This window comes from Mustela nivalis (assembly GCF_964662115.1).
Source record: "Mustela nivalis genome assembly, chromosome: 10".
NCBI classification, from domain to species: domain Eukaryota; kingdom Metazoa; phylum Chordata; class Mammalia; order Carnivora; family Mustelidae; genus Mustela; species Mustela nivalis.
In genome coordinates, this window is record NC_139029.1 from 52876085 (window position 1) to 52903107 (window position 27023).

The 27023-nt window shown below is 39.8% G+C and overlaps 1 protein-coding gene and 1 long non-coding RNA gene across 2 annotated transcripts in view; one reads left to right on the top strand and one right to left on the bottom strand.

Annotated features, from left to right (window-relative positions):
* LOC309842333 overlaps window positions 1-302 on the bottom strand; it is a 367302-nt gene extending 367000 nt beyond the window's left edge. Inside the window, exon 1 of the long non-coding RNA XR_014299609.1 lies at window positions 103-302. This is a non-coding gene — a long non-coding RNA (uncharacterized lncRNA). The remainder of the gene's footprint in view (window positions 1-102) is intronic.
* On the top strand, window positions 1-26343 carry DYNLT5 (dynein light chain Tctex-type family member 5). Its single transcript, XM_082686389.1, has 5 exons — window positions 1-484; window positions 2209-2346; window positions 17094-17185; window positions 23588-23712; window positions 25023-26343. The coding sequence occupies exons 2-5, from the start codon at window positions 2228-2230 to the stop codon at window positions 25224-25226; spliced, it is 540 nt and encodes a 179-aa protein (XP_082542515.1). The 5' UTR covers window positions 1-484; window positions 2209-2227; the 3' UTR covers window positions 25227-26343.
* Window positions 26344-27023: the final 680 nt, after the last annotated feature.

Consider the following 27023-nt stretch of genomic DNA (forward strand, 5'->3'; position numbering starts at 1 on the left):
TCTGCTTTCTCTCTGTACATCGGATTTCCTCTCCCAGGAAACCGCAGTACTTCCCACTCCTGCCCCAGACATTTAGGGAGAAGGAACAGGATGAGGGCTCACCGGGCTGTGCCTTGAGTCCCCGAAGGCCTCCTCGCCGCAGGATGACCGGTTCCCCCCAGCTCCCGGCCACCCCAGGGCACAATCAGGCTCAGGGCGGCGCCCTCTGGGTGGTCACGTTGAGATCCTGACATCCTTAGGGCGGCTCAGAGGACCAAGCAGCTACCATGTCTCCCGGGGTAGGGGGGTGGGGGGATCTGTTTGAGGAGGTCACCCTGGAGACCAGGCGCAGAGCACAAGGGGAGTGCGCGGACCGCCGCAGGCAGGCAGAGGGAAACCCTGGAGGACCGAGCCCGGTTCTGAGCCTCCGGCTCCCGCAGTGAGCAAGCGGGAGGTCTACGGGGGCCCCCAGCGGAGCACCGTGTCAGTCCCAGCGCTGCTGTAGGTAAGCAAGCCGTCTCCGCTGCGCCGCGGGATGGGAGCGGAGAAGAGAAAGACCCGGCAAGTTCCAGGGTTGCAGGGGGCTGAGGAGGGAGGGCCCTGTGGTAAGAAATGGCCTGCCTGCCTGGGCCATGAACTCCCTGGCGCCCACCCGAACAAATAGACCTCCCCCAACAAATAGAAACAGTGGCCCCAAATTTGGGAACTGCCACATGAGTCCTGGCCTTTGGTAGCGACCCCCACCCCCCACCACCAATCCCACCACCACCGACTTCCTGCAGGGCTGAGCTTTCCGTTGATGCCAGGTGCAGAGCTGGCCAGCTTGGTCCGCTCCTGGAACAGCAGGAGTCCTGAGTGGTCCTTTGAGGCCAGAGGACACTGGGCGACCGCTCCCCTGGGGACCTCTAGTTTCCAGTTCTGGCCTGCTGCGCAGCTTTGGAAACCAGGAAGCAGTCCAAGGTCTATCCGTGTCACTTTGGATCAGAACCTGAATGACCCACTTAATCAGGCTGAAAGTGTCCTACCGCACTCATGTAGACACACTCATTATGCATAAACATACACTCAAGCACACACACACACGCATACACACACACTCACATTCATAGACCCTACTATACTCAAAAGCATACACACCAAGAGGCACACATACGTTCAGGACACAGACACATCACACACAAAGGCTCACACACAGACACACACACAGGCACACACCCATTTGGGTGCACAGATAATCATTCATACACACAAGTGCACACATGGGTACACAGAGGCACACCCTTATTTCCATGTACACAGAAACTCGGACACAGCCTCACCCACTTATGGGGACATACTCATACCCACAGGCACTCACGCACAGACACACACTCCTCACAGCCTCCCTTCCAACACACAGTGCCTCTGCCATTCTGTGTGCCCTCCAGAACCCTTTACTTCTCTCTACCCTGACACTGATCACACTGAGGTTTGCGATTGTGCCCTTGTCTGTCCTGTCCACTCAATGCCGACTCCTTGAAAGCAGGGACTCTGTTTTAGTGGGCCGAGACTCTGTTTTAGTTTCTAGCACCGTGTTTCCTTGTGCTCTCATATTCTCTGATTGTAAAATAATATAAATGAATATCTAAATTTGTATGTAGGCAATAGGGCAGTAGACTTACGGTCTAAATTCTGAGTGGTCTAAATTCTGAGTCCTCCATTCCTACCAGCTTTTTTGACAAGCATTGAGGAGAAGGAAGTAGGTTTTCTAATAAAATACTTTGTTACATGTTAAGTTCTTCCAGGTCTTTGCAAAGTCAGTCACTGTTGCTTGAAAAAAATATCCTCTGAGGAAGACAATTTTAACTTTTAAAGTAAAGCAACAACAACAAATATTAATTAGCAAATTGTTATCAAGATTAATTTGAGGGGAATAAAAAATATTGATTTGGGGTGCGATTACATCTTCTACACAAGGCTGTCTCTTCTCAGTGACTTAACCTCTTCTGCTCTTAAGCATTTTGCTGCAGTTTAATATCTGCTTATGTGAATTATGCTATTGCATAGATGGAAGTTATCAGAGTTATCATGTTTTCAATTATACTGACCAGAATAACGACATCTACTAAAAATCACTATTAAGGAAACCATACAAATGGTAGAAGAATGATCTGTGTTTTTTAATCTAGAATGAGTCTCTGTGTTATATTAACCAAAATGTTTTCAGATCGTTCATCTGCTATTTTACAGAAGTTATTTTCCCAAGGTTATGATGATGTCAGACATTGCTAAAGACAGAATGACTCATTCAGTAAGGAAAAGAGGGAGTGTGTCTTCTCTAAGTGGTCGTGAATTCCGGCAGAAGGAACTTCATGGGTACACCAAAAAGTGAGTAACCAAATGTCTAATGACTCATGGTTTGTCTCCCCCTCCAATTTCCCCAACTCCCTTCTCCTCTCCATCTCCCCATGTCCTCCGTGTTATTTCTTATGCTCCACAAATAAGTGAACCCATGTGATGATTGACTCTCTCTGCTTGACTTATTTCACTCAGTATAATCTCCTCCAGTCCCATCCATGTTGATACAAAAGTTGGGTATTCATCCTTTCTGATGGAGGCATAATACTGCATTGTGTATATGGACCACATCTTCCTTATCCATTCGTCTGTTGAAGGGCATCTTGGTTCTTTCCACAGCTTGGCAACTGTGCTGTGGCCATTGCTGCTATGAACATTGGGGTATAGATGGCCCTTCTTTTCATTACATCGGTATCTTTGGGGTAAATACCCAGTAGTGCAATTGCAAGGTCATAGGGTAGCTCTATTTCTAATTTCTTAAGGAATCTCCACACTGTTTTTCTGAAGTGGCAAAAACAATTTTTTTACTAGATCAATTTCAATAGATAAAACTTATCCTGAAATACACTGAGGACCAAATGTATCATCTCATTTAATAGCCCCAGCATTAATCTTACCAGGTAGACCTCATTCTCACCATTTTACCATGAAATACCATGAAATGAAACACCATTTTACCATGAAATTGTTTATGGTCAAGAAACAATTTAGTGAATAGGATAGAGTCCTAAATCATGAGTAAGGCTTATAGGGTCAGAGATCTTTGCCTATTTCTCAACCGCTGTGTTCTCCACTATCCTGCTTGCGTCCTACTCTCTGGCCATACTCAACTTCCACATTTATAATCCTTCAGTGCTCTGTCTTGCCTCCAGCCATTGCCCCATGTTGCCTTCTCAGGGATACTCTTGTCTGGAATGTTCTTGTTACACTCTGGCTTCATTTTTCTCCTTCTCCTGGATTTAGCTCCAACTCAACCTTTCTAGGAAGCTTTCTCCAAACCACTCAACTACAACCACTTCCACTTCCATTTGGATGTTCTTCCTTTCTGCTCCTTCTGCTTTTCTCTTCTACACACTACTGTATTTGACTGGTTTCTTGCCTGTCTCTCTTGTTAGGTTGTGGATTTATTTGCCTTATAGCAGTAAACATACTGATAAGGAAGGCAAAGAAGAGTAGGAGGTAGACCTACCTAGGAAGCCACTTCTTGGGTGTGGTGAAAAGTTGGTATAGATTCAGCCCTCCAGTCTTGGTTTCTATGTCTACATCGTTTTACAGTATTAACTGGTTCTTAACACTGATCCCTGGATGTAATGCCTATCCCAGGTGCCTTCTGAATTACAAAAGGAAGATTGAATTTATATTCAGTATAGTTATTGTTAACTCTTTTTAGGGCTGGATCTTTTTTATTTAAATTATGTTTTCATTATGATGTAATTTTTATGTCTTATTCTTAAAATAAGAAACATCTTAAGCTGGATCTTACTCTCCCAGCATCTTAACTGTGAGCATGTCATATTTCTTTTTATACCTTTCTAGTTGTCATCATACTTCATCTATAATTTTGACTTGTGTTTGCTTTTCCACGTAAATAACTGATAGTCATAGGGCTGAAAATAGCTAACATTTATTGAGCCCTCATTATGACTTTGAGTGTCACAGAACCTCCGTAGCAGTGGGTGACAAACTATGGCCCAAGGGCCAAGTCCAACATACCACCTGTTTCTGTATAGTCCCCTAGCTAAGTATGGTTTTTACGTGGTTGAAAAAATTTTTTTTTAATATTTTTTATCCTGTGATGTTAATAAAAATGCAGATTTTCATATCCATCAATAAACTTGTATTGGAACACAGCCATGTTCCTATTCATGTATGTATCCTCTCTGGGTGCTTTCACACTATAGAAGGGAGTGGGTCCAGTAGAAAACAGAAGACCCACAAAGCCAGAATATTTGCTAGATGGCATTTTACAGAAACGTTTGCTGACCCTGCCCACTAAGATAGATGCTGTTACCATTCTCGTTTTGCAAAGGAAGAAACAGAAGCCTAGAAAGGCTGAGGTTCCACAGCTACAGAATTCGCAAGTGGCAAAATGGGCTTTTGTGTAGAAGAAAGTATTCTCATTCTCTGAAAATTGGCTATCTAGGTGTAACTTGCATTAAGAAACTCTTCTACTGATTCAACTGAACCTGGTTTCCCATCCATGGGTAAAAGCAGGTCATGACAATGGCATCTTTCTTGTTGGAAGCTCAGCCTTTGGCAGCCCTCAAACAGTATTTGAACAGATGTGCTACTCACATGTTCTTAAAATGAAAACAGAAGCCTGAGGTTAAGTGACTTTCCCAGGATAATGTGACATGATAGCCAAGCTTATTTTTTCTGAGGCCAGTAGTTCACCTAGTAAGTCAGGCCTAAGGTTGGGGACTAAAAACGTCTCTCTTTGGTCTCACACCGAAATTACAGTGATGCCGTGTTACAAGAACTTTTGAGTATGGATCTCACTGCTCTCTGGTTAAACCCACTGGTGGCATCTAACACCCCAGTTGGGCACAAGATATTCTTTCACTCATTCATTTAATCAAGGTTTCCTGAGCTGTTACTCTGTACCAATTACTGTGCCACACATTGGTCATGTAAAGGTAACTAACTGTGGAGTTCTACTCTGGAGAAGGTCATTTTTTCAAGTAAAATGAAACCCACCTGAAAATTTTTTCCTGCAAAAATGGAAAATACTGCATTCATTACTTCATTTGAGATAACTATTTATTGACCAATGAGTAAGTTCCAGGCACTATATTGTGTGGGGGAACCACAAAGAAAAGATCCTTGCTCCTGGAGAGTTTATAATCTGGTAAGATAGGCAGTGAGCAAGAAATTCAACACAAAAAAAAGAACAAGAGGCAGTACCGAAGGCTAGGGACCTAATCAATACAGACATCAGTAATATGTCAGATCTAGAGTTCAGAATGACAATTCTCAAGGTTCTAGCCAGGCTCGAAAAAGGCATGGAAGATATTAGAGAAACCCTCTCGAGAGATATAAAAGCCCTTTCTGGAGAAATAAAAGAACTAAAATCTAACCAAGTTGAAATCAAAAAAGCTATTAATGAGGTGCAGTCAAAAATGGAGGCTCTAACTGCTAGGATAAATGAGGCAGAAGAAAGAATTAGTGATATAGAAGACCAAATGACAGAGAATAAAGAAGCTGAGCAAAAGAGGGACAAACAGCTACTGGACCATGAGGGGAGAATCCGAGAGATAAGTGACACCATAAGACGAAACAACATTAGAATAATTGGGATTCCAGAAGAAGAAGAAAGAGAGAGGGGAGCAGAAGGTATACTGGAGAGAATTATTGGGGAGAATTTCCCCAATATGGCAAAGGGAACGAGCATCAAAATTCAGGAGGTTCAGAGAACGCCCCTCAAAATCAATAAGAATAGGCCCACACCCCGTCACCTAATAGTAAAATTTACAAGTCTCAGTGACAAAGAAATTTTAAAAGCGATAAACTTATCCTATGATTTTAACCTAGACTACTGTGAGCTGGTCCTACGCAGTTAAAAAAAAAAAAAAAATGATGTTGCCCAAACTGTTTCCTGATTTTGATAAATTCTCTTTCCATCTAAATAAAATTAAAGCCCCCAAAAGACCTGGATGAAGTATAGCTTCCCCCCTTCAAAGAGAGAGAAGCTTGAGAAAACTGAAATGGCCATGATCCCAAATTAAACCATAGTAAAAACTAATATCATGTTGTCCTTGATAGATGATGGAACTGTTTCACATACAGTACCCATATGATTCTCATAAAAATCCTGTGGGTTAAGTAGAGAAGATACTTTTATGATCTCCAGTTATCTCATATATTATCTTATTTCTCTCAGGAGCAGAGTTGAAAATATTCTTCATTCCATAGCACATTGCCATCACCAACATGGGCGAGAACCCGGTATTTATCTAATTGTCCCTCTTCTTCCCCTTCCACACTTCGCTCCCAATTCTCAAAAGGTACCCACTCTAATACACATAGCACAACATATGCCATAAGAATACACATATTTAAGTATATATACATAGATTTTTTTTTAATTTTCTGTGCATTATGATGTTTTGACATTTTTTTAAAAAAAACTTTCTGGCTGAAGAGGTTCTGCCTGTCCCATGTCTAGCCAGTTCTTGAAGCTAGCCAAGGTCTCAGCAGGGACCGTGCCTTTGATAAACAACTATCTAACCCAGATCCAGCCCCCTTTTTCATGCCCCCACAACACCCAGCACACAGTATTCCTCTGCCTTAATGCCTAGAGCCAAGTCCTGTAGCCCACCAAAATTTTTCAGACTAGCCAGTCTTAAACTGTTTTCTGTGCCCAGTTTTGCCTTTTCCTCAGAAAACCCAATTAAGGCTCTTGCCCCATCTCTCCCTAGCTCCTATTCCCTGCATCTTGACACCCTGGTGCTTTTCCACAGAACCCTGCATGGTGTGGCATGTCTCTTATCTCTAGGATCTGTGAGTATAGCAAGCTGTGTTTTCCTCAGCGTCTCCTCCGCCGTCTCCTTCTGTGCTGCACCTGACTGACCACCTCATAAAAGAATGCAGAACAAATACTTACCAAAGATTTTGACTGACATAAATGGTGTTGTGCTAGAAATCTCATTTTGTTTTCTCACTTTCATTTATCCTGTTCTACATTTTTTTTTTAATTAACTAATGTAACTAGGGATTCTAACGCTTTGCTTCTTACTGTGGTATAGTAGTAGTTGTTGTTGTTGTTGTTTTTAAGATTTTTATTTATTTATTTGACACACAGAGAGAGATCATAAGTAGGCAGAGAGAGAGGGGAAGCAGGCTCCCCACCAAGCAGAGAGCCTGATGTGGGACTCAGTCAGTTCCAGGACCCTGAGATCATGACCTGAGCCAAAGGCAGAGGCTTAACCCACTGAGCCACCCAGGCGCCCCTGTGGCATACTGGTTTTTAATGTCACATATGTTTGTATCCATTCCCTTAGGAATGGACATCTAGATTGGGTTTCACATGCCACACGGAATATCTTTGTACATAATCCTTCATTGGCATCTTTGTAAAAACTGCCCTGGAAATGTGATCACATCTTAAGATATCCCACAAAATTTTAGAAAGTAAAAAATGATAACAAATGCAGGAATAGACAGGTGCTTGAACAGAGAAACAGACCAATGAAACACATAGAAACCTCAGAAATAGACTACTGATTATATGGAAACATGTATGAGCAATGGGGAAATTATGGATTTTTTGATAGATGGTGTTGGGAGAAAAATAGGTCGCTAGTGAAAGAAAATGAGGTGGGATTCTTACTCTCTACCATTTTCCTAGTAGATTCCCCATGGAAGACTTCTGAGTGGCAAGCTATAAAGCTAATAAAAGGAAGTTTCGGAGAATGTCTTTGTGTCCTGTGGCTAAAGAAAGACTTCTCAAATAAGATCCCAAAATGAAAAAAACAAAACCATAAAGAAAAAAAAAACTTGATAAATACAACTACAATAAAACTTAGCATTTCTGTTCAATAAAAAATATAATAGACACAGTTAATAAGCCAGCAGAAGATATATATTTTTTTTAATCATGCACATTGGCAATAAAAAAAAAACAGTCAAAGAAGGTAAATAGCAGTTTGCAGAGGCAAAGCCCAAATGGCCAAGCAGAATATGAAGAGATGGTTGAAAACAGGACTATAAAGAGATGCTCGAACTCACTTGGAATAAGAAAAATGCAAATTAAAGCAAGATACCATTTTGTATCCATCTGAATGGCAGAATATAAGAAGGGAGAATGATACCAAATGTGGGTATTTGCTAGACAAATGAGAATGAAAACAGATATCTGTTCAGCGAATAAATCCAACAGTGTTTAGAAAAAATAAGTATGTGCATGCCCTATTCTCCCCATACACTGCGGACACTTGGTGAGATTGAGTGACTTCCCAGATGACCACAACAGAACAAAGAATCTGCAGTTCTCTGCCCAAGAATTTGGAGATGTCATGAAAGTGCTGTCCTTTGTCATATGGACCAAAAGGTGCACTCCCCACACCCCTGGGCCAAACTGCGCCATGCCTGCCAAGTTCATACTGAAGTCCTTACTCCCAGTACATCAGAATGTGGCCTTACCTGCTAACAGTATCTTTAAAGAGGTAGTTAAGTTTAAATGAACCCATTAGGGTAGGTTCTAATTCAACATGACAGGTATCCTTCTAAGAAAAAGAAATTTGGACACAAATACACATAGAGGGAGAGGATGTGAAGACAAAGAGAGAAGACAGCCATCTGCACCGAGAACCAACCCCTCTTGCCACGGCCCTCAGAAGCAGCCAAGCGAGCCGACACCTTGTTCTCAAACGTCCAGCCTCCAGAACTGAGGTAATGCATTTCTGGGATTCAGGCCACTTGATCTATGGTACTTTTTTGTGGCAGCTCTGGCTAACTAGTACAGTGTTTCTAAAAGAGGGGATGGAAGAGCCACAGCATAGCCAGGGAGTTGAATGGAGTGGCTCAGAGATGGGTTCTGCATAGACTGGCTGAGGTCAAGTTCCAGCTTGAGCACTTAAGCTGATTTTGCATTAGTTATTGAGCCCGCTTTACCCCAGCTTCTTCTTCTATAGAGTGGGTTAAAAGTAGTCGTTGTTGCTTTGGGATATGATGAGAATTCATTTAAAAAAATATATGGAAACACCTAGAATGGTTCTTGGCACATCTAAAAACAGAGCAAATATTAATTATTATTATCACAAAGAACTTTGGAGTCAAATGAGACCTGTGTTTGAATCCCAGATCTACTTACCCAGCTACTATTTAATATTCTTTGGGTCTTACTACATCATCTATAAAATGAGAATCATAATGAGACAGTATCATTACTTTTTTATTTTTTTTAGTATCATTCCTTTTATTCATTAAAAACATTTTTGTTGCCTGGGTCATGGCATCGTGCTAAGTGCTAAAGATACCATGGTGAACAAAACAGACTGTCCTTGAACTTGTGGTACTGCTCTTACCAAGATCATGACTCACGTTGCTGATCCAGTAGTCAGTCCTCATCTTACTTGACCTGTCAGCGTTTAGCACTGTCCACTGAGCACTCTTTTCCCCGGAAACAAGTTCTTCACCCGGCTTCAGGACACACACTTTCCTGTTTACTTTCTACCTCATGGGTTCCCCTTCTCCGTCTTCTTCCTGCTTCCTTTCTTCTCCACAGAGAAGTTAATTAATGTTGGAGTGCCTCCGAGAGCAGTCCTTTGTCCTATTTGCCTCTTGTCCTGCACTTATCCCCTTAGGAATCTCCTCCAGGCTCATGACTGAGACATAGTATTATGCCCCCAAATTTACATCTCCATAACTCTCCCAAAACCCACACTCATGGATCTGACTGCCTATTAACCTTCTATTTCAGTATATGGTAACCATCTCAAACATGCTCTCAACTGAACTCTCTAACGGCCCCACTTCCTATGCCTCAGGAAATTCTGTTGAATCCACTTGGAAAATATATCCAGAATCTAACTACTGACCACTATCCCCCACAGCTCCTATCTCAGTCTGAGCCACTGAGTCGGCTCAGGTGGTCATAATAAAATACCATAGATTGGGCAGCTTAAATAATAGGAATTGATTTTTTTTTTTTTTCACAGTCCTGGAGCTGTGAAATCTGAAATCAGGAAGTCTGAAATCATGATGCCAACATGGTCAGGTTCTCGTGTCCGCCCTCTTCCTGGCTTGTAGAGGGGTACCTCTTCACTGTGTCTTCACATGATGGACAGAGAACCCTGGTGTCTCTTCCTCTAATAGAAGGCCTCCAATATTTTTGGCTCAGGGCTTCACCGCTGTGACCTCATTTAACCTTAGTTAACTTCTTAAAGGCAGTAGCTCCAATATGGTCACATCGTAGGGCAATAAGTCTTCCACATATGAATTTTGGGGAGACAAAATTTAGTCCATAGCGGTTACTGTCCTGGATTACTATAAAAGCTTCCTGACCAGTCTCCCTGTTTTGACACCTGCCAGCCTATAGTCTATTCTCAAAACAGCAGTTGAAGCGATCCCTGGAAACTCTAAAGCAGATCTTGCTGTTCCTCGGCTCAAAACTCTCCATAGACTCCCACTTGCTCAGAGTGAAAGCCAGGGTTTTACCGTGGTGCACAAAGCGCTGTATGATCTGGCTGCCTAACACCTTCAGAACCTCATCTCCTTCACCCTCCTGCTCGCTCCCTCTGCTCCTGCTACTCTGGCCTTTATGCACTTCTACAGAAATACCAAGAAGCCCCCTGTCTCAAACCCTGGACATAGGCTTTTCCCTCTCCCTGACACCCTCTTCACTCAGCTATCCACAGGGTGCCTTTCCTCACCTCCTTCAAGTCTTCGTTCATGGAAGCCTATCTTGACCATTCTATTGAAAACTGCAAACAGCACCCTCTCCTCCATCTACTTTCAAGGCCCCTTAATGAAGCAATTCTTTCCCCTGTAGCATTTATCACCTTCTAAAAGAGTATATATTTATTAGGTTAGTATTCTTTATCTATGATCTGTCCCTTCTCACTAAGTTCCTTGAGGGCAAAGATCTTTGTTTGTTTCATTTTGGGATCCCAAGAACCTAGAAGAGAGCCAGCAACTCAGTAAGTATTTTTTGAATGACTAATTATTGCAGGTTTCTAATTCCTGAACAAACAAGTTCTGTTGCTCACAGACAGGTTATGTTCCCAGGTCCACATAGCTATCAAGTCCAGATGACTAAGGACTTTCATCTTGAAAACACAAGATGCATTTACAGCAATGGAATTGTTAAATTCTCGAATGTTTAAAACATGGCATACTTTTACCTTCTTGCTAAAGCACTCCATTGTGCATCTATTAAAAAAAAAAAAAAAAAAAAAAAAAGAGGGGCACCTGGGTGGCTCAGTCAGTTTAGCGTCTGCCTTCTGCTCTGGTCATGATCCCTGGGGTTATGGAATCCAGCCCCACATGAAGCCCCACATCGGGCTCCCTGCTTAGCAGGGAACCTGCTTCTTCCTTTATCTCTACCTGCTGCTCCCCCTGCTTGTGCTCTCTCTCTTCCTGTCTACTAAATAAATATAATCATTAAAGACAGAAACTTTCATTTGTGTTAAAAATCTGTTGAGATAGACCACAGTTTTTCATATTCTCCGTTTTGCGGCACGGTGGTAGTTTTGCGGTGGTAGCCGTGGGACCCATACTCTCAGCCTCAGCTGAGAGATGATTGCTAAGGGTAATGCAACTTTGAATCTATCCATTCATCGAGGAGCTGCAACAGAATTTTCATCAGCTGCCTTTGGCTTTAACCTTACCTTCTCTTGAGGAACGTTAGTTCAGTGGGCTTCAGACGCTCTGATTTTCTATCCACACACTATCTTGTCACTCACCCTTCCTGGATAATCTTCAGTCACATCAGAACTAGATTTTCTGTATGTTGTGTGGTTTATTCTTTTGTCCTTCAGAAGCATTCCTGCTCTTGAGAAATATATCCTACAAGAATACGTGCGTTGTCGTTTTCCCTCCTCTCTCATTTATGAGAATGTATCTTGGCCTTTCTTTGTATTATAACCTTTCTCTTCTGGCATGATGGGGCCAGTAATGAGAATAATATATCTCAAAGCTACATAAAGATCCAGCAAACTAGCTATAAACTTAATGGCCACAAAACTAAATTTCCTTGCTAGATAACTTCCATCTTCTAGTGACAGGGTAAGGCTGGTATGTTTTTGCTCTACACATAACATTCATAAAATGTGGATGTTTTGAGGCAGAAAGTTCTCAACTAAGTGAGCCTTTATGCATATTTCATGTTGTTTGCAATATCTTGTTTCTTGAGCACCAGGAATAACTTTTCTTGTATCACCAGGCTACCCCTTATGAGCCATATATATTTGTTGAAAGAATGAGAGAGAACAGAAGAACCGAAGTCGACGTGTGTACATCATCCTGAAGCCTTCTTTTCACTCTGTGCGCTCTGAAATATCTCCACTGGGAGGCAGCACATAACTTCAGTAACAGATTTAGGCGGGAAAACTGCTTAAATGATACCATTCAAAATATGATAGTTCCAGGCATTTTCTGGTTAGAAATGGAAGAAAGAGATGATACTCTTTCTTAATCTACTAAATTAATGGTTCCAAGGCCAGTTATACATTCAAATATTATCTCTTACTGCAGCTTCCAAACATCTCCGTAATAATGGCAGTGAAAATGTCTGGACATGAATTCTCAATAATAATTAGATACTATTGAGGCTGGTGAGATTTCATTGAAATTACTTCTGTGTCTAACAGTCATGATAATAAGACAAGCCTTGTATTTATTTGGTGTAATTCAAGGAATGACCAGCAAATACCTTTGTAAGCTGTTTCAGGAGAACTGAATTTCATCAGAGTAAACATATTCCAGCTGCTTAGCGAATTTTGTTTTTGCCTCTTTCCTTATAATCAGAACACAAGCTGTTGGGCTGGCATGGATGTTTCCAGTGTCAATCAGATACAATAGAGATGGGTTCCTTTTGTTATTGTGGACCAACTTCACGCAGCTAGTTCTGCATCCAGGTTAATGGCCACGTCTGTCCTCAGCAGTAGAAGATTTGATTCCAAGTATTACTGAAACTTGCACTGGGTTACAAATTGTTACTCTTCTCCCTAGAAGAGGTTGATTTGTTCCTTGTTTTCACCAGTAGTTTCTGCCAGACTTTCAGTTTCCCTGTGTTTACTTTCCATCTACCTTCCTTCCTAAAACTTGACAACTCTCTTGGACATGTTTTGCCAATAGAATCTTATTCCTCCCTAAATGCCAATAAGTTGATGAAACACAGACAGCAAGAGCATTTTTCACATTTCAAAAATAAGATCAACTACAGCATTCCCTTTGCAATGAGATCATGTATCTAGAAGGATTATTATTATAAACTATGGGAAGTCTGGTCATAGACAACTGAAATGCAGCCACTTGTAATGTTGGACGTACACCCAATAAATGTTTTCTGCTATGTATACAGCACTGGTAATTAAAATTATAAAGTTGCTTTTTGAGCATCTCACATATTCATTTGTAAAAATTTCAAAGGGCTTGAGTAAAGTTGTTTATCAAATAGAAAATATATACTGCTTATTTTCCCAGTCAGTATTCTAAACTGCTGCCGGTCATTCCCCATTTTTAATGGGGAGTCCTTTTTATTTATCAATTTTTTTAAAATTTCAGAATCTTTTTCATTTCTCAAAACTTACCGAGCCCATATTCTGATTTCAAATTAGCTACCCAGATTGCAAGCATTTCTAATATTTTATTTCTTCCTTCTGTTTCTTTTTCAAGGAATAAATATTTTATTTTTTCTCTTCAGCTCATTGTTTTCTCTTCACTCTTCTTTTTTCCAACCCATCTCATTTTAAGCAAATCTCAGTTTCAAAAAATATCATAAACAGAGGTTTTTTTTTTAAGGTAACAAGTAATTTTCTGTAATTTGCCGTGAAGGTATAGTTTTAGTGGATACATAGTAAGAAAGCAATAGATGAACCAAATGTTTTCCTTTCTGCATGAGAAAGGATGCCAGGTTACAGAAAAATATCTAAAACGCCATTCTCTGAAGCCTTACCTCCTTCCCAAAACTAAGTCCAAGTCTTGTTCTCCAGTACTTGCAACATCCCACTTCCAAGTAGCAAATTCTGTATCAGTTAGAATTTGTATCAGTAGTATATAATGTTTCTTATAATTGTTTTTTTTTAAATTAGTGATCCCACTTCCAAGTAGCAAATTCTGTATCAGTTAGAATTTGTATCAGTATTATATAATGTTTCTTATAATTGTGTTTTTTTTTTTAAATTAGCCACTGGGTGGCTCAGTGGGTTAAGCCTCTACTTTCAGCTCAGGTCATGATCTCAGGGTTCTGGGATCAAGCCCTGCATCGGGCGCTCTGCTCAGCAGGGAGCCTGCTTCCCCCTCTCTTTCTGCCTGCCTCTCTGCCTACTTGTGATCTCTCTGCGTCAAATAAAATCTTTTAAAAAAATTAGTGACTTAAACAAAATAGAACTGTATTTTTCTCTTATGTAAAAAGTCTGGAGGGAAGCAATTCAGGGACCTAGCTAGCCTTCTTCTCTCTTCCCGATATATAATTTATAAGGTCATCTCAAAACCCAAGATGGCTGCTAAACTCTTGCCATCATACCCACATTCCAGTCATCAAGGATATAAACAGGCTGCTCTTGATTGAATTCACTCTTTTGGGGAAACTCTCTCAGGATTTTAACAAAAGTTTTCTCTTACATCTCATTGGCTTACAAGCCACGTGGCCACAATAGCACCAAAGAAATCCAAGAATTTGTCTTTAGTGTAGAGAGAAATATCTCCACTCACTTAAGAGTTCTGCTACCAAGGAAGGAGAGAACACTAGAGAGCCAATGGCAGGCAGTCCCCACCACGATGTTTACCATGGCTTTCTTCACAACGATGGTGTTTTAGAAACAGCCTAGATTTCCGGAAGAACAAGAGGGTAAATAAAATGTAGTATATTCATATATTAAATACTGTCTTGATGTTTAAAATATTGATGTAGATTACTATCAACACAGAAAGTTATCCATGATACATTTTCAAGTGAAGGAAAAAAACAAACAAACAAGCATCTATCATATGCTCTATATGTACAGTCATGTCTAAAAAGATTTTTGTTAATGGTGGTTAGGTACTAACTGGGGTTAGTAATGTTTTGTGTAATTTTACTTTAGTCTTTATACTTTTCTATGTTTTGAACTTTTTTATGAGGATGCAGCATTTACATGATTACTGTGGAAATGAAAAGGCACGGGACAGAATCGCCTTCGTAAGTTTTGAAAAGTCAGTCTGCAACTCCTTCTAATTGCACACCTCTCTTCAGGCAGCAGGTTTTTTAAACTGCACTTATGACACTTTCCAGTTTCATACTGATAAATACTACTGCACTGATTATCAACTTTTCAGTGACATGAAACAAAGTAATAGTAAGGACTGTTTGTGAAAAAAAAAATCCTTGTTTGATTTTTGTCTGAGACTTCTAACTTATGCTACTTTGAGTTTTGTACCAACACTGCTTCTCTATGAATTTTTCACAAGGTGTTCAGTAGAAGAGAAATTGGGTTTTTATTAACACCTGCTGTATATTTGTGCAAGAAAGTTTCAAATGCAGTCATTAATGGTTTAGGGGGTGGTTGTCCCTATTTTCTTTCTGTCTGAAATGATCATGTGTGAGATTTTGTTAAGGGAAGGTAAATAGGATGTTTGAAATCTGAGTCTGCCTTTCCTACACGTATGGCAGTAAGCCCTTTGCCTCATTCCTTTTATCTCTGAAATGGGTAGAATAACTTGTTTACTAACTTAAGAGAGTCTTGTGAAGGTAAAACGAGATCCTTGCTGGAAAATGTCTTTGCAAAGTGAAAAGTAGCACGTGTTATATCAGGACAGACTGGTTTATCTTCAGATCAGGGGGCTTTTGCAACGTGGGGTTTTCTGAGCAGAAGCAATCATCTTCTGTGGGTACTACCCACAACACCTGCAGCCCATGTGGCCAAACAGGTTGGTTGCTACTTCAAAGGGCAGCAGAAACTGGGGAAAGCAGGTGTTACAAGAATGAGGACTAAATCACTAATCCAGAAATCTATCGTGAAAATGCAGCCATAATTACTTGCATCGATTTCTTGGGGTTGGGTGGGTAAACCTTCATTTATTACACAAATTGTATTAAGGAGTTTTTAAACAGATTATCTGTGATTTTCTTAAAATATCATTTGCAAAAAGTTTACTCATTCCAAACAGCTGAAAACTAAGTATTTTAATCTCCTTGCAGAGAAAAAAAAATCCCAAAAGATTAAGAACAAATATCTGTCATTTAATTAAGGCAAAAAACATAGCCTGCTTAGAAAAGTGGTCACTCTGAACACACACACATAACCACACACACATACACACATACACGCTATTGTAGTATCTCCTTTGAAATGACATCTGTCTTAACTTCCATTTTCACAGGTGGAGAGACTTGGGGGTAGAGCTGAGACAGCCACTGGTGACAGTTGAATTTCCTCTGACCTAAGGAGAATTAAGTGGTGCTGGAGGGACATTAGGGGCTCCTCTTTGCTTGGGTCACCTGTTCAGCACCTGAATAAGCTTATATTGCCTTGTAACCAAGCCAAAACCCTTTCTTAATGTTGAAATGTTGAAAATGCTAACGATTTGCAATAGTTTGGGTGAATTGTCATTTCTCTCACCGTGTAGGTGAGTTTCTTTTTTTGCTTTTTTCTACTAATGGGATTTTGTGTGGTATGTTTAAGAGTGAACTTGTGAACTTTTATGAAGTTTAATAGCATATATAGTTGTTTCCCAGAATTTTAAGCTTCCTCCTATATTCTCCAGTCCCTTTTGTTAGTTTTGTCCACTTTGAGAGAGAGCCTTTGCTTTGTGGTGGAGATGCCTTTGGCAATGGCTTCTGAAACAGACCAACTCATGAACACTTTCTGAAGAGTCAGATGCCTTGGGCTTCACTGGACTGCACTAGGCTTCAACCACTGTATGGAGACCTGCTCCAAGTAACTTCTCTAGGTCTTGATTGTTCCCTCTCTAAAATGTTTTAGACTTTAGACATGGGGATATTTGATACGGAGACTTGCTTGAAATATTCTTAGAGAAACTTTACCTTTGTAACATTTTTGCTAAAAGCAACAATGTGTTTTGTTGTTATTATTATTATCCTGACTCTTGAAATTTGTCTTCCCCTTTGTTTTTAGCTCCAGGAGTACTGTGTGTTATACGGATGAACCTAGCCAGGGTGACGAGGCCTCTCGCCTTACAGTTCAGATGGAAAACACTTATCAGTTGGGTCTGTTATTTTATCATTCATTTCTATTTTAAACTTCCTTTTTTTTTTTTTTAAGATTTTATTTATTTATTTATTTATTTTGGGGGGTAGGGGGAGAAGAAGAGGGAGCAAGAATCTCAAGCGTACTCTGAGCTGAACACACAGAGCTCATCATGGGGTTCCATCCCATGACCCCAAGAGCATGACCTGAGTGAAATCATCAGTTGGCCACTCAACCAGGTGTCCCTTTATTTTAAACTTCTAATCTCATTATTTACTTAAAATAGTATCTGATAACATGGTCTTATCTTCAATACTAGCTCAATATAAGGGGTTTCAATTAAGTGATTTGATGCCGTTTTAATTTATTCCTCTGCAAGATTAGGGCCAACACCCATTGCTTAGTTTTCTTTATCAGTGTTTCCTAAATCCCAAGCAAATCACTGGGCAGCACTAATGTGTATTGTGTGGTACTAGACCAAGAATTTAATTTCTGGGTATTTCTGGATTATCCTTATACAGTTATTTTATATATGCTCAAGTTAAAAGAAAGATATATGCATTGAAGTTTTATCCAGCAAATCCAACCAATGTTGTTGATAGGTGGAGGGGTGGGGGGGAAGACTTCAAAGCCAAAGCAAATGATTTCTGGTCCCTCGTTGACAGAGGTGTTTATCCCTTTCCACTGAGGTTTTGGGTCTTTGAAAACAAAGATCTTTGCACCTGCCCCTATACTCCCAGATGGAGTCCACAGTGAATACATTTTCCCATTCATGCTTTCGCATAGACCAACTTGTTTTCTCTAAATGTGTACCTGCCCACTATTATCTGTCCACTGTATATAATTACTGCTATATAGAAATTCCACAGAGACTTGCCAATGACCAAAGGAAGGACTCTATGGGCCAGAGTGGTTCCATCTGTAGCCAGTTAACTTCAAGAAAATGATAGACCATCCGTGCATCCCATTAGGCCTTGTAGCCCGTTCTCTACACTAATCCCCAAGACTACACGGATTACAAGACTCTGTAATTAGTCAGTCTCCTGGTATTCACACAGTGCCTGGAGTAGACAACTAATATTCCTGCCATCCAGCATAATTTTCCAATCCTTCTGGTAACCTTACCCAGTTTTCTTTGGAGAAGTCAACTGCTGCCATCAGTACCACTTTTGGTCCATAACATTCTGCTAAAGCTGACACTGGCTTCAAAGATAAAACAGTGACTAATTCTGGGATAACATATGACCCTTTGATAGGTCAAGCCAATCAAAGCCTTTGAGATTCAACATAGACAATGTTGTTGGGCTGTTGAAGAAGCCAATTAGGTTCTGAAACTTGAAAGAAGTATGGCTATGTGAGCTTTTGCCATCCTGCCCCAACACATGAAGCCTGAGACCAGGAGAACACTAAATCCTAACATCATTATTTGAGTCCTAAATTCAGCTATCTGTTCTTAGACTTTACATTAGGCAAGCTAGGTGTGGGTCAGGTATTCCTCCACTTGCAACTAAAAGATCTTAACCATTCAATGCCTATGACATTGGGCTCTGCACGCTGAAATGGTTTGAATTAGATTTTGATAAGATAAAAGATTTGAACTATGAAGTCCTGTGTTTCTTCTTCATAAGGATACATTTTCATAATGTATTTCCTTTAATGAACAAACTAAATCATCTTATCAATTTTAGAAGTACTGAGTGTTGAACCAAGTTAGAAAAGTAATGTTAGAAATAGCTTAGTATAAAGTTATTTCCCATATTTTCTTACAAAAAGTCATGTGAATTATTCCTTTAGGATCAAAGTCTTTCATGCTTAACAATTCATTTCTTAAGCATTCAACTAGTCTTGTTAATACTCAGACAAAAATGTATTTCCAATGCTACTTGTTTCTGAGTTTATTTTGCATCTGAGAGGTACTCTGTGGACCTTTGGTAAAGATTTTCTCTCATTATCTACACAACACAATACTTCCCAAAAGAGTATTATGGGGGGGGCTGTCAATCATCAGCATTATTGTGTTTAATTTTTCACAGTGTATCCAATAATACTTGCATCATCTAAACACATTTTAAATGCTTAGTATTTTTGTCCTCCCTTTATCTGAGTAATTATAGCCGGAATGAGATGAAAGCATAAGTATAATTAACAAAACGAAAAAGGGAATGGAAAAATCAAAGCATATTTCTTGTAATAAAACACCATTTAAATTTTCTCATTGATTAATTAGAAATATCTGATTCTTTTAAAACACTGACTGTAAGCAGGAGGTCAGCGGTGGCTATATTTTTGTTGTCACATCGAGACAGCCTGCCTGACAACATAACAAAAAGTAGAACCTGAAGATGGAGAGAGAAAGAGAGATCTCATTTGAGCTCAGCTTCCATGGGGTGATCAGGCCCTGTCATCAGAAACTGTCAGGCTCTCTCCCCTGACTTCCCTCTACCCACTAGGATCCTTCCTGACTGTGGAGGTCTCACTGCCTCCCTACTTACACCCTCACCCGATCTTGCTGCCTTCTCTGCAACATCTCCTCCCTCAACATGACGTAGCAAGGATAACAACCACACTAATAATAATAACTCAAGAGTAGTGGGGGTTGTGCATGGCCGGCACTATTCTAAAAGTTTTAAATATTTAACCTCATTTAATCCTAATAAAAAACAGTGCATGAGAATTCTTATTATTACCCCAATTTGGGGAAGCTGACACACAGACATATTAAATAACCAAATTTTTATCTATTCTGCCTTAAATATATTTTTGTAACAAGTGTTTCTTTCTTTCTTTTTCTTTTCTTTTGTTTTCCTTTCCTTTATTTTTTTTTTCATTCCAACCTTTCTTCAGATCTTTGCTTTTTGATTTCTAAAAATATTTTTCCCTTAAAGAAAAAAGTCTATTCAAAAAAAGAAAGAAAAGGAAAAGAAAAAACGTTTGCCATTCCCATTAGTTGAATCTGAAGGTAGATTAGGGAGATCATTTGGGAAGGCAAAAGCTGAACATCCATGCTTTCTTTGTCTCTGCATCTCAGTGTCCCAGCCTGAGCAAGGCAAGGGATAATTCTGGCTGCATAGGGGAGAGGTCACAAAACAATGAGAAAAGAAAATGAGAAAAGAAAAGTCCATGACGATATTTCTTTTTTTTTTTCTTTTTAAGATTTTATTTATTTATTTGACAGATGGAGATCATAAGTAGGCAGAGAAGCAGGCAGAGAGAGGAGGAAGCAGGCTCCATTCTGAGCAGAGAGCCCGATGTGAGGCTCGATCCCAGGACCCTGGGATCATGACCTGGGCTGAAGGCAGAGGCTTTAACCCACTGAGCCACCCAGGCACCCCCATGACGATATTTCAAAATAGGATCTAGTTAATGAGATTTTTTAAAAAACCACAAAGCCCAGGGCAGAAAGGAAATTGGTACAGCTAGACAGTAGGAGCTACTGGAAACAGGGACTCAGGGGCAACCAGGATTCTGTCTTTGCAGCACAAAGCGGGGTATGGGTCCCCTTTTCTCACTGTGGCCTGCCTTCCTTTCCATGGTGAGAGTCATGGCCTTCTACAGTTCCTCAGGATCACATGTGATAACTTTTGTCACCAGAAAGAGGTTGGCTTTTTTCCCCCTTAGTTCCAGTTTAAAATCAAAATTCTGAGAAAGGTTTCTAATTGTCCTGGCTTGGGCCATCTATTATAACCTGGACTTAGGCTCAAGGAAGTGAAATCAGATCCTAAAGAACTATCTGGTTAGAGTTGAAAAACTCTTGTCTTCCTAGAAGGCAAGAGGCTGTCCCCAGATAAATGCATTGAGGGAATTTACTGTTGGCTGAAGGAAACGATGTATACAAGTTACTCTAATTTGTGACCAAATTAAGTTCCATGTGAGTGGTGTAGGTCAAGGTATATGCAATATGCGTGCTTGGTAGGAGGGAGTGAAGAACAGAAAGGATAGTTAGAATATACATAACCTATTTAATTTAGTCCAAGCCAGTAATATCATCTGAAAATTTCTTGCATAGGGGAAGGGAGGGAAAAATGAAACAAGATGAAACCAGAGAGGGAGAGAAACTATAAAAGACTCTTAATCTCAGTAAACAAACTGAGGGTTCAGGAGGGGAGGAGAGTCAGAGCGATGGGGTGACAGCATGATGGACATTGGGGAGGGTACGTGTTATGGGGAGTGCTGTGAGTTGTGTAAGACTGATGATTCACAGACCTGTACTCCTGAAACAAATTATACATTAAATGTTAATTTTAAAAACCTCCTTGAATAGAATGGGAAACCACTCTCAAATTTAGCCTTGTTTCACTCAAGAATGCAAATGGAACTGTAAAAGATTCACAAAGGCTTGTAGGTGCCTAGGAACTTGCCCACACGGGCTATTGCCCTATCTCTGACCCCATGAGATGAGCAGTCAGGACCAGCGTAGAGTTGTAAACCTACAAACCTACCATGTTTATAACTGCTTGTCTGTCCTATAGAACACATATTCCTACTAACTGAATATTGGAGTTAATCCTCATACTCATTGTATCAGGTGTCTCTCCCTTTAACCAATCCAGATGCATTCCCCCAGGATGATTTAACTGAACAGTTCCGATATAATCATCAAAATACAAGTACTATGTATTGAGCCCCAGGAGGCTGACCTAACTCAAGTCCAGCCCCAGGCTGTAACCTTCCAGTTAAATCTGGCCAGTGGAAAACTTCAGTGGGAAGTCAGAGTGGGAAGGAGTGTGAGCTGGGGTCTTTATTTCCCCCAAACCCTGACGGTGGGTTCATCTCACCCTCTTTGCATCCATCAGCAGAAAGGCATAGCTGCCCTCAAGGGAGGGCTCTCTATATGCCTCTAATGGATCTAGTAAGAGTTCCCTTCTCAGACCTCTCAAGCCTACGGTTAGGATGCGGTGACACCCTCAGTGTCACTATCCTTTGGTCCTGTTTCCTGCTTGGAACTTCCTAAGGAGTCTCTTTAGTAAATCCTCCAGGAGTTGTCCTACTTTTAGTGTGCCATATGTGTCTTGAGACCCTGATACAGTCATTGAAAATAAACAACGAAACGATACTAAGGACTAGTTAAATAGAATTGAATATAATTCTGGATCTCAGTCCTTTATCTGTATCAATTCAGCAACTAATGATGGAGCCACTATACGCCAGGCTCCGGGCACATGTGCATGCCATGCAATGGCAGAGAGATGATGAGGTTAATATTCCCAGGAGGGACAGGGAAGATTCCTGGGATGCAGAATAAAGAAGATCCATCTGAAGCCTCTGCTGTGAACATGGACTAAATGTGGTTAAGAATAAAAGCTCTAGTCATATAAAACAGGAAGTACCTCCCAGCTCTGCCACTGTGTGATTCTGGGCAAGTTACTGAATGTATTTAAACCTCTGTTTTCCCGTGTGTGAAATGGAGATAACAATAAAATTTGCCCCAGTGATTTATTGCAAGATTATGTATGGTAATAAGTATATACTTATCACAATACAGACATGTAAAAAATGCTCAATGAAAGTAGTTATTATCTGTACTATGATTATTACCTATACAATGTTTACTTCTATTTAAATTCAGAAATCACACATTAAACCTTTCTTCTGCCTTTTGCATTGTATTAAACTCTGAGGAGGATAAAATCTGATCTAGCTTACCATTTCACTGAGGAGAAAGGCAGAAATGCTTTAGCTATTGTCAGTTGGATTTGGAGCAGTGGGGACCTAGAGAATTGGGGGTACTGAAAAGAAGGGATTTTTTTTTTTTTTTTTTTTTTTTTTTACCTGAGGAGAAGAAGAAGGCTGCCTGGAGAAGACATTTTAGCTGGCCTTGAAACATGAGTGGGTATTTTTCAGATGAACAAGATAGGGAAAGTCATCCCACTTAAAAAGAGGAGCAAGAACAAATGTCCCCAAACATCCTTTGAAAGACAGATGAAGTTCAAGAGACTGGAGCAGCAGCCACAGAGCGGGCTATGGTGGGGGGCAAAGGGGTTAGAGGCGCTGGACCTTAGACTTTGCTACAGGAAATGTCATAGCCAGATCCGGGTTTTAGAGCGACCCCTCCAGTTGTAGTGCGGTAAACATAGATTGGAGACAAAAAGCTGGGGGGTTGTAAGAGCTGGGGGTCAGTTAGAAAGATGCGGAGACTTTAAAGTAAGTCATTAATAGTGGGAACTGGGAAGGAGGATACTTTCAAAATCAAATCTCAGTGGTATTGACCACACTCTTTAGGTAGTCTAATAAATGGCAGAGTGTGTTTTCTTCTGGTCCTTTGCCAGAGAACCTGTCTGGAAGCCTAATTAAGACCACTTTTTCCTTAAATAGAGGCCACCCAGAAGATGAAATGTCTCTCCATGATTCAGTCCTCTTTTGATTAGACGATGGGTGGGCGGAGAACATTTGAAATCACTTAGAAATTTCATCTGTATTTTCAGGTCCCACCCAACATTTTCCTGTGGCCATTGTCAATCAAATCCTGAAAGATGTGTTAACTAACTATCTGCAAGAAGAGCAATATGAACCAGAGCACTGTAGACAGATGGCTAAAACAATTTCTGAGGTATATATGTGATTTTCCCAGGGTTAATTAGAATATTGTTTTTTTTTTTTTAAGATTTTATTTATTTATTTGACAGAGAGAGATCACAAGTAGGCATAGAGGCAGGCAGAGAGAGAGAGGAGGAAGCAGGCTCCCTGCTGAGCAGAGAGCCCGATGTGGGACTCGATCCCAGGACCCTGGGATCATGACCTGAGCCGAAGGCAGCGGCTTAACCACTGAGCCACCCAGGCGCCCTAGAATATTGTTTTTTTTGTTTTTTTTTTTTTAATTAGAATATTGTTAAGAGGACAACCACTTACTTTTTGATGAAGGCAATTAATTTGCAGTAGCAGTAAAAATGCTTATTTATATTTTATGAAAATATTTACGGGTTCGTATTTTGTGCGTGCCTGTGTGTGTGTGTGTGTGTGTGTGTAAAAAGCCTTTGCCTAAGACAACTATTATGTGTATCATTTTGCATGTATTTTGTTTAAAAAATGTTTACAAATGCCCATTTATTAAAAAAAAAAAAAAAATTATTGCCGGGGCACCTGGGTGGCTCAGTGTGTTAAAGCCTCTGCCTTCGGCTTAGGTCATGATCCTGAGGTCCTGGGATCGAGCCCCACATTGGGCTCTCTGCTCAGCAGGGAGCCTGCTTCTCCCTCTCTCGGCCTGCCTCTGCCTACTTGTGATGTCTGTCTGTCAAATAAATAAATAAAATGTTTGGAAGAAAAAAAAAACTTTATTGCCAAAGATATATTTTAGTGATCATTTTCTCTTGTTCAAGCTAGTTTTCTTGATTGCCATCAAATACAGATATTGTGGTCTTTAAATACATTTCTATTTTTATCAACTAAAGTACTGGCACTCCATTAGGTTTTCTTTACTTTCCTCTTTATAACAAGATCTTTAATAAACATTCATGGTTAGTCTTATTACAGGAGACTCCAGACGTGTGCTACCTTAATTAGACGTAAACAAGGTGGTATAACTCTCATGCCAACATTCTTTGAAGGGAAGCCATCTTAACATAGATTTTCAAAGAATGTAATAAATCCTTTAAATCCTGTTCTCTGGATTACAGTTTTTTCATGTGTCTTAGAAAATGTAGATTTATTGCTGGTGCTCTAATTTTGTCTCTAAATGTCCTATCTCAGAAGAACGGTGCTTAAAGGAAATCATAGTGAAGTTTCTAAACAGTTGCTAAAAATATCTACAATACATTATGTGATTTTCTTAAATCCACCATATTTATGACAAAGATAAAGATTCCAAAGTTTCAGAGTGACTAATTAAGGATCTTCTTTTGCTGTTCTTCTTTCAATTTCTAGGTTATTAAAACCCAGGTCAAGGACCTGATGATTCCGCGGTACAAGCTAATTGTAATTGTTCACATTGGACAACGGAAGAATCAGAGCATTCTTATTGGAAGCAGGTGCCTCTGGGATCCGAAAAGTGACACCTTTTCATCTTCTGTTTTCAGAAATTCTTCTCTCTTTGCTCTTGCAAGCGTCTATGCAGTTTACTTTGAGTGACTGAAAATAAATCAGTTCTTACTTTTTTAAATCAAAATAGACCATATCTATGTCCACGAAAGCTTTACTGCCCAAAAGTTTGAGAAAGAAACAACACTAATATTTCAAACAATTGGAATTTTTGGACTTTTTAATGCTCCTCTAAGAACTGAGGGAGGGAAGGGAGGCACAGGAAAGACTCTTGTTTATCCAGAGGAGGAACCAAGTCTTGGTTCTGCTGGATTGTTCCTCATAGACATGGATTCTTACTTTTGGTACTAATTATTTTAATTGCTCTTTATAGCAAGAATTAAAATTTCCTGTTTGTTTGTTTTTTTTTATGAAGAGAAGTTAAAAACAAACAAACATGGCTATATACCCTGACCAATAAAGGGCCGAAGAATATTCAACATAGTATACAAATGATGAGACACGTGAATGTGTCTCAGTGCTGCATATAAAATAATACTGGTTTTCATTTCGTGCTTAATAAATTGAGCAGCATTCATTAACTGCAATTATTGTTACATGTACCTGACAGTTGAAACTGCTGAGGTAGAATTAATGATTTCATAACAATTATCGTCGTCCCACGGGGCTGCTCTAGCTAAAACTAGAAGCTCTTGTGGGTTGCCTGCACTTTACAAAACTGTGGGAGAACTTAATGTCGGCTCTCCAGTAATGGAAACTCTAAAGTGAACAAAGGCTTTTAGGGCACTGCAATAGACATTGCCGTATTAAATATACATGATGTTCAATAGGAAATGTATCTGTAACACTTAAAATCATCTATTGGAAAGAGACACCGTTTTTAAATAAACACTCTTTAAATAGGTTTTCCTTGGCTAACAAACTTTTTACATTAAATATATAGCTGGCAGCTTAACAAATAAAACGTGTATTTACTATTTTGTTCCTATGAATTTAGTGCAAAAGTGACCCAGTGCAGCTTTGAATGGATGGTGCTAAAATTTACAGGGGGCTGAAATAGCTTATTATTCTGCCAGTTAATGTAGTTTGTCCCATGGATCATTTATTTTTACAGAGCTTTCAACCCTTTGTGTGCATATGAAATGATGCCGAGACGTTGTTTCCGGATGGTGAGTGAACTGCCCAGAGGACATTTGTTAAAGGTCAAAGACCAATTGTACACATGTGGAGAAAATTAGAAACACTGTAGTCTTAAGAGAAAAAACTGATGTGTCATTCATATCGAAAAGAATTTAACAAATAGGAAAACGGTCAATGTTTTATAGCTTTAAAATGTATTGATGTCTTATTTTCCCCCAAAAGAATCTGTACTAAATATATATATATATATATATATATATATATACTTTTAAAATCCCTTTCCTTCTACTTGTTCTGGCTTTTAAGGTAGTTTTTCAAAATGAATTAGTCAGTTTTCATTATTTTTTTTTCTGTTACTGCCTTATTGGGAATATGTGTAATAATTCATCACAACCAAAATTTGTCCTTCTCCATAGGCCACTTTTGAATCTGGATTAGATCATAAGGAGAGTAAGTAAATGAGCTGCATATTTTCATTACACATTTGTGAACATCTCCTGTCTTGGAGCAGTAGAAGGGGCAATCCTACTGCAATTGCACATGAGTAAATCAGAATGAAGAAAATTCCTTAGCAGTTAGAATGTCCACTACAAAAACGGCTTTATTTTTTTAGAGTCCTAACATCTCATCCGTGAGATAATTTCTTACCATCTGTCCCAGGCTGTGTTAGAATCAAAACCTTAAAACATGAAAGTACTTAAAAAGCAAAAAAGAGTCAGTTAAACAGCCTATTGCCATGTACTGTAA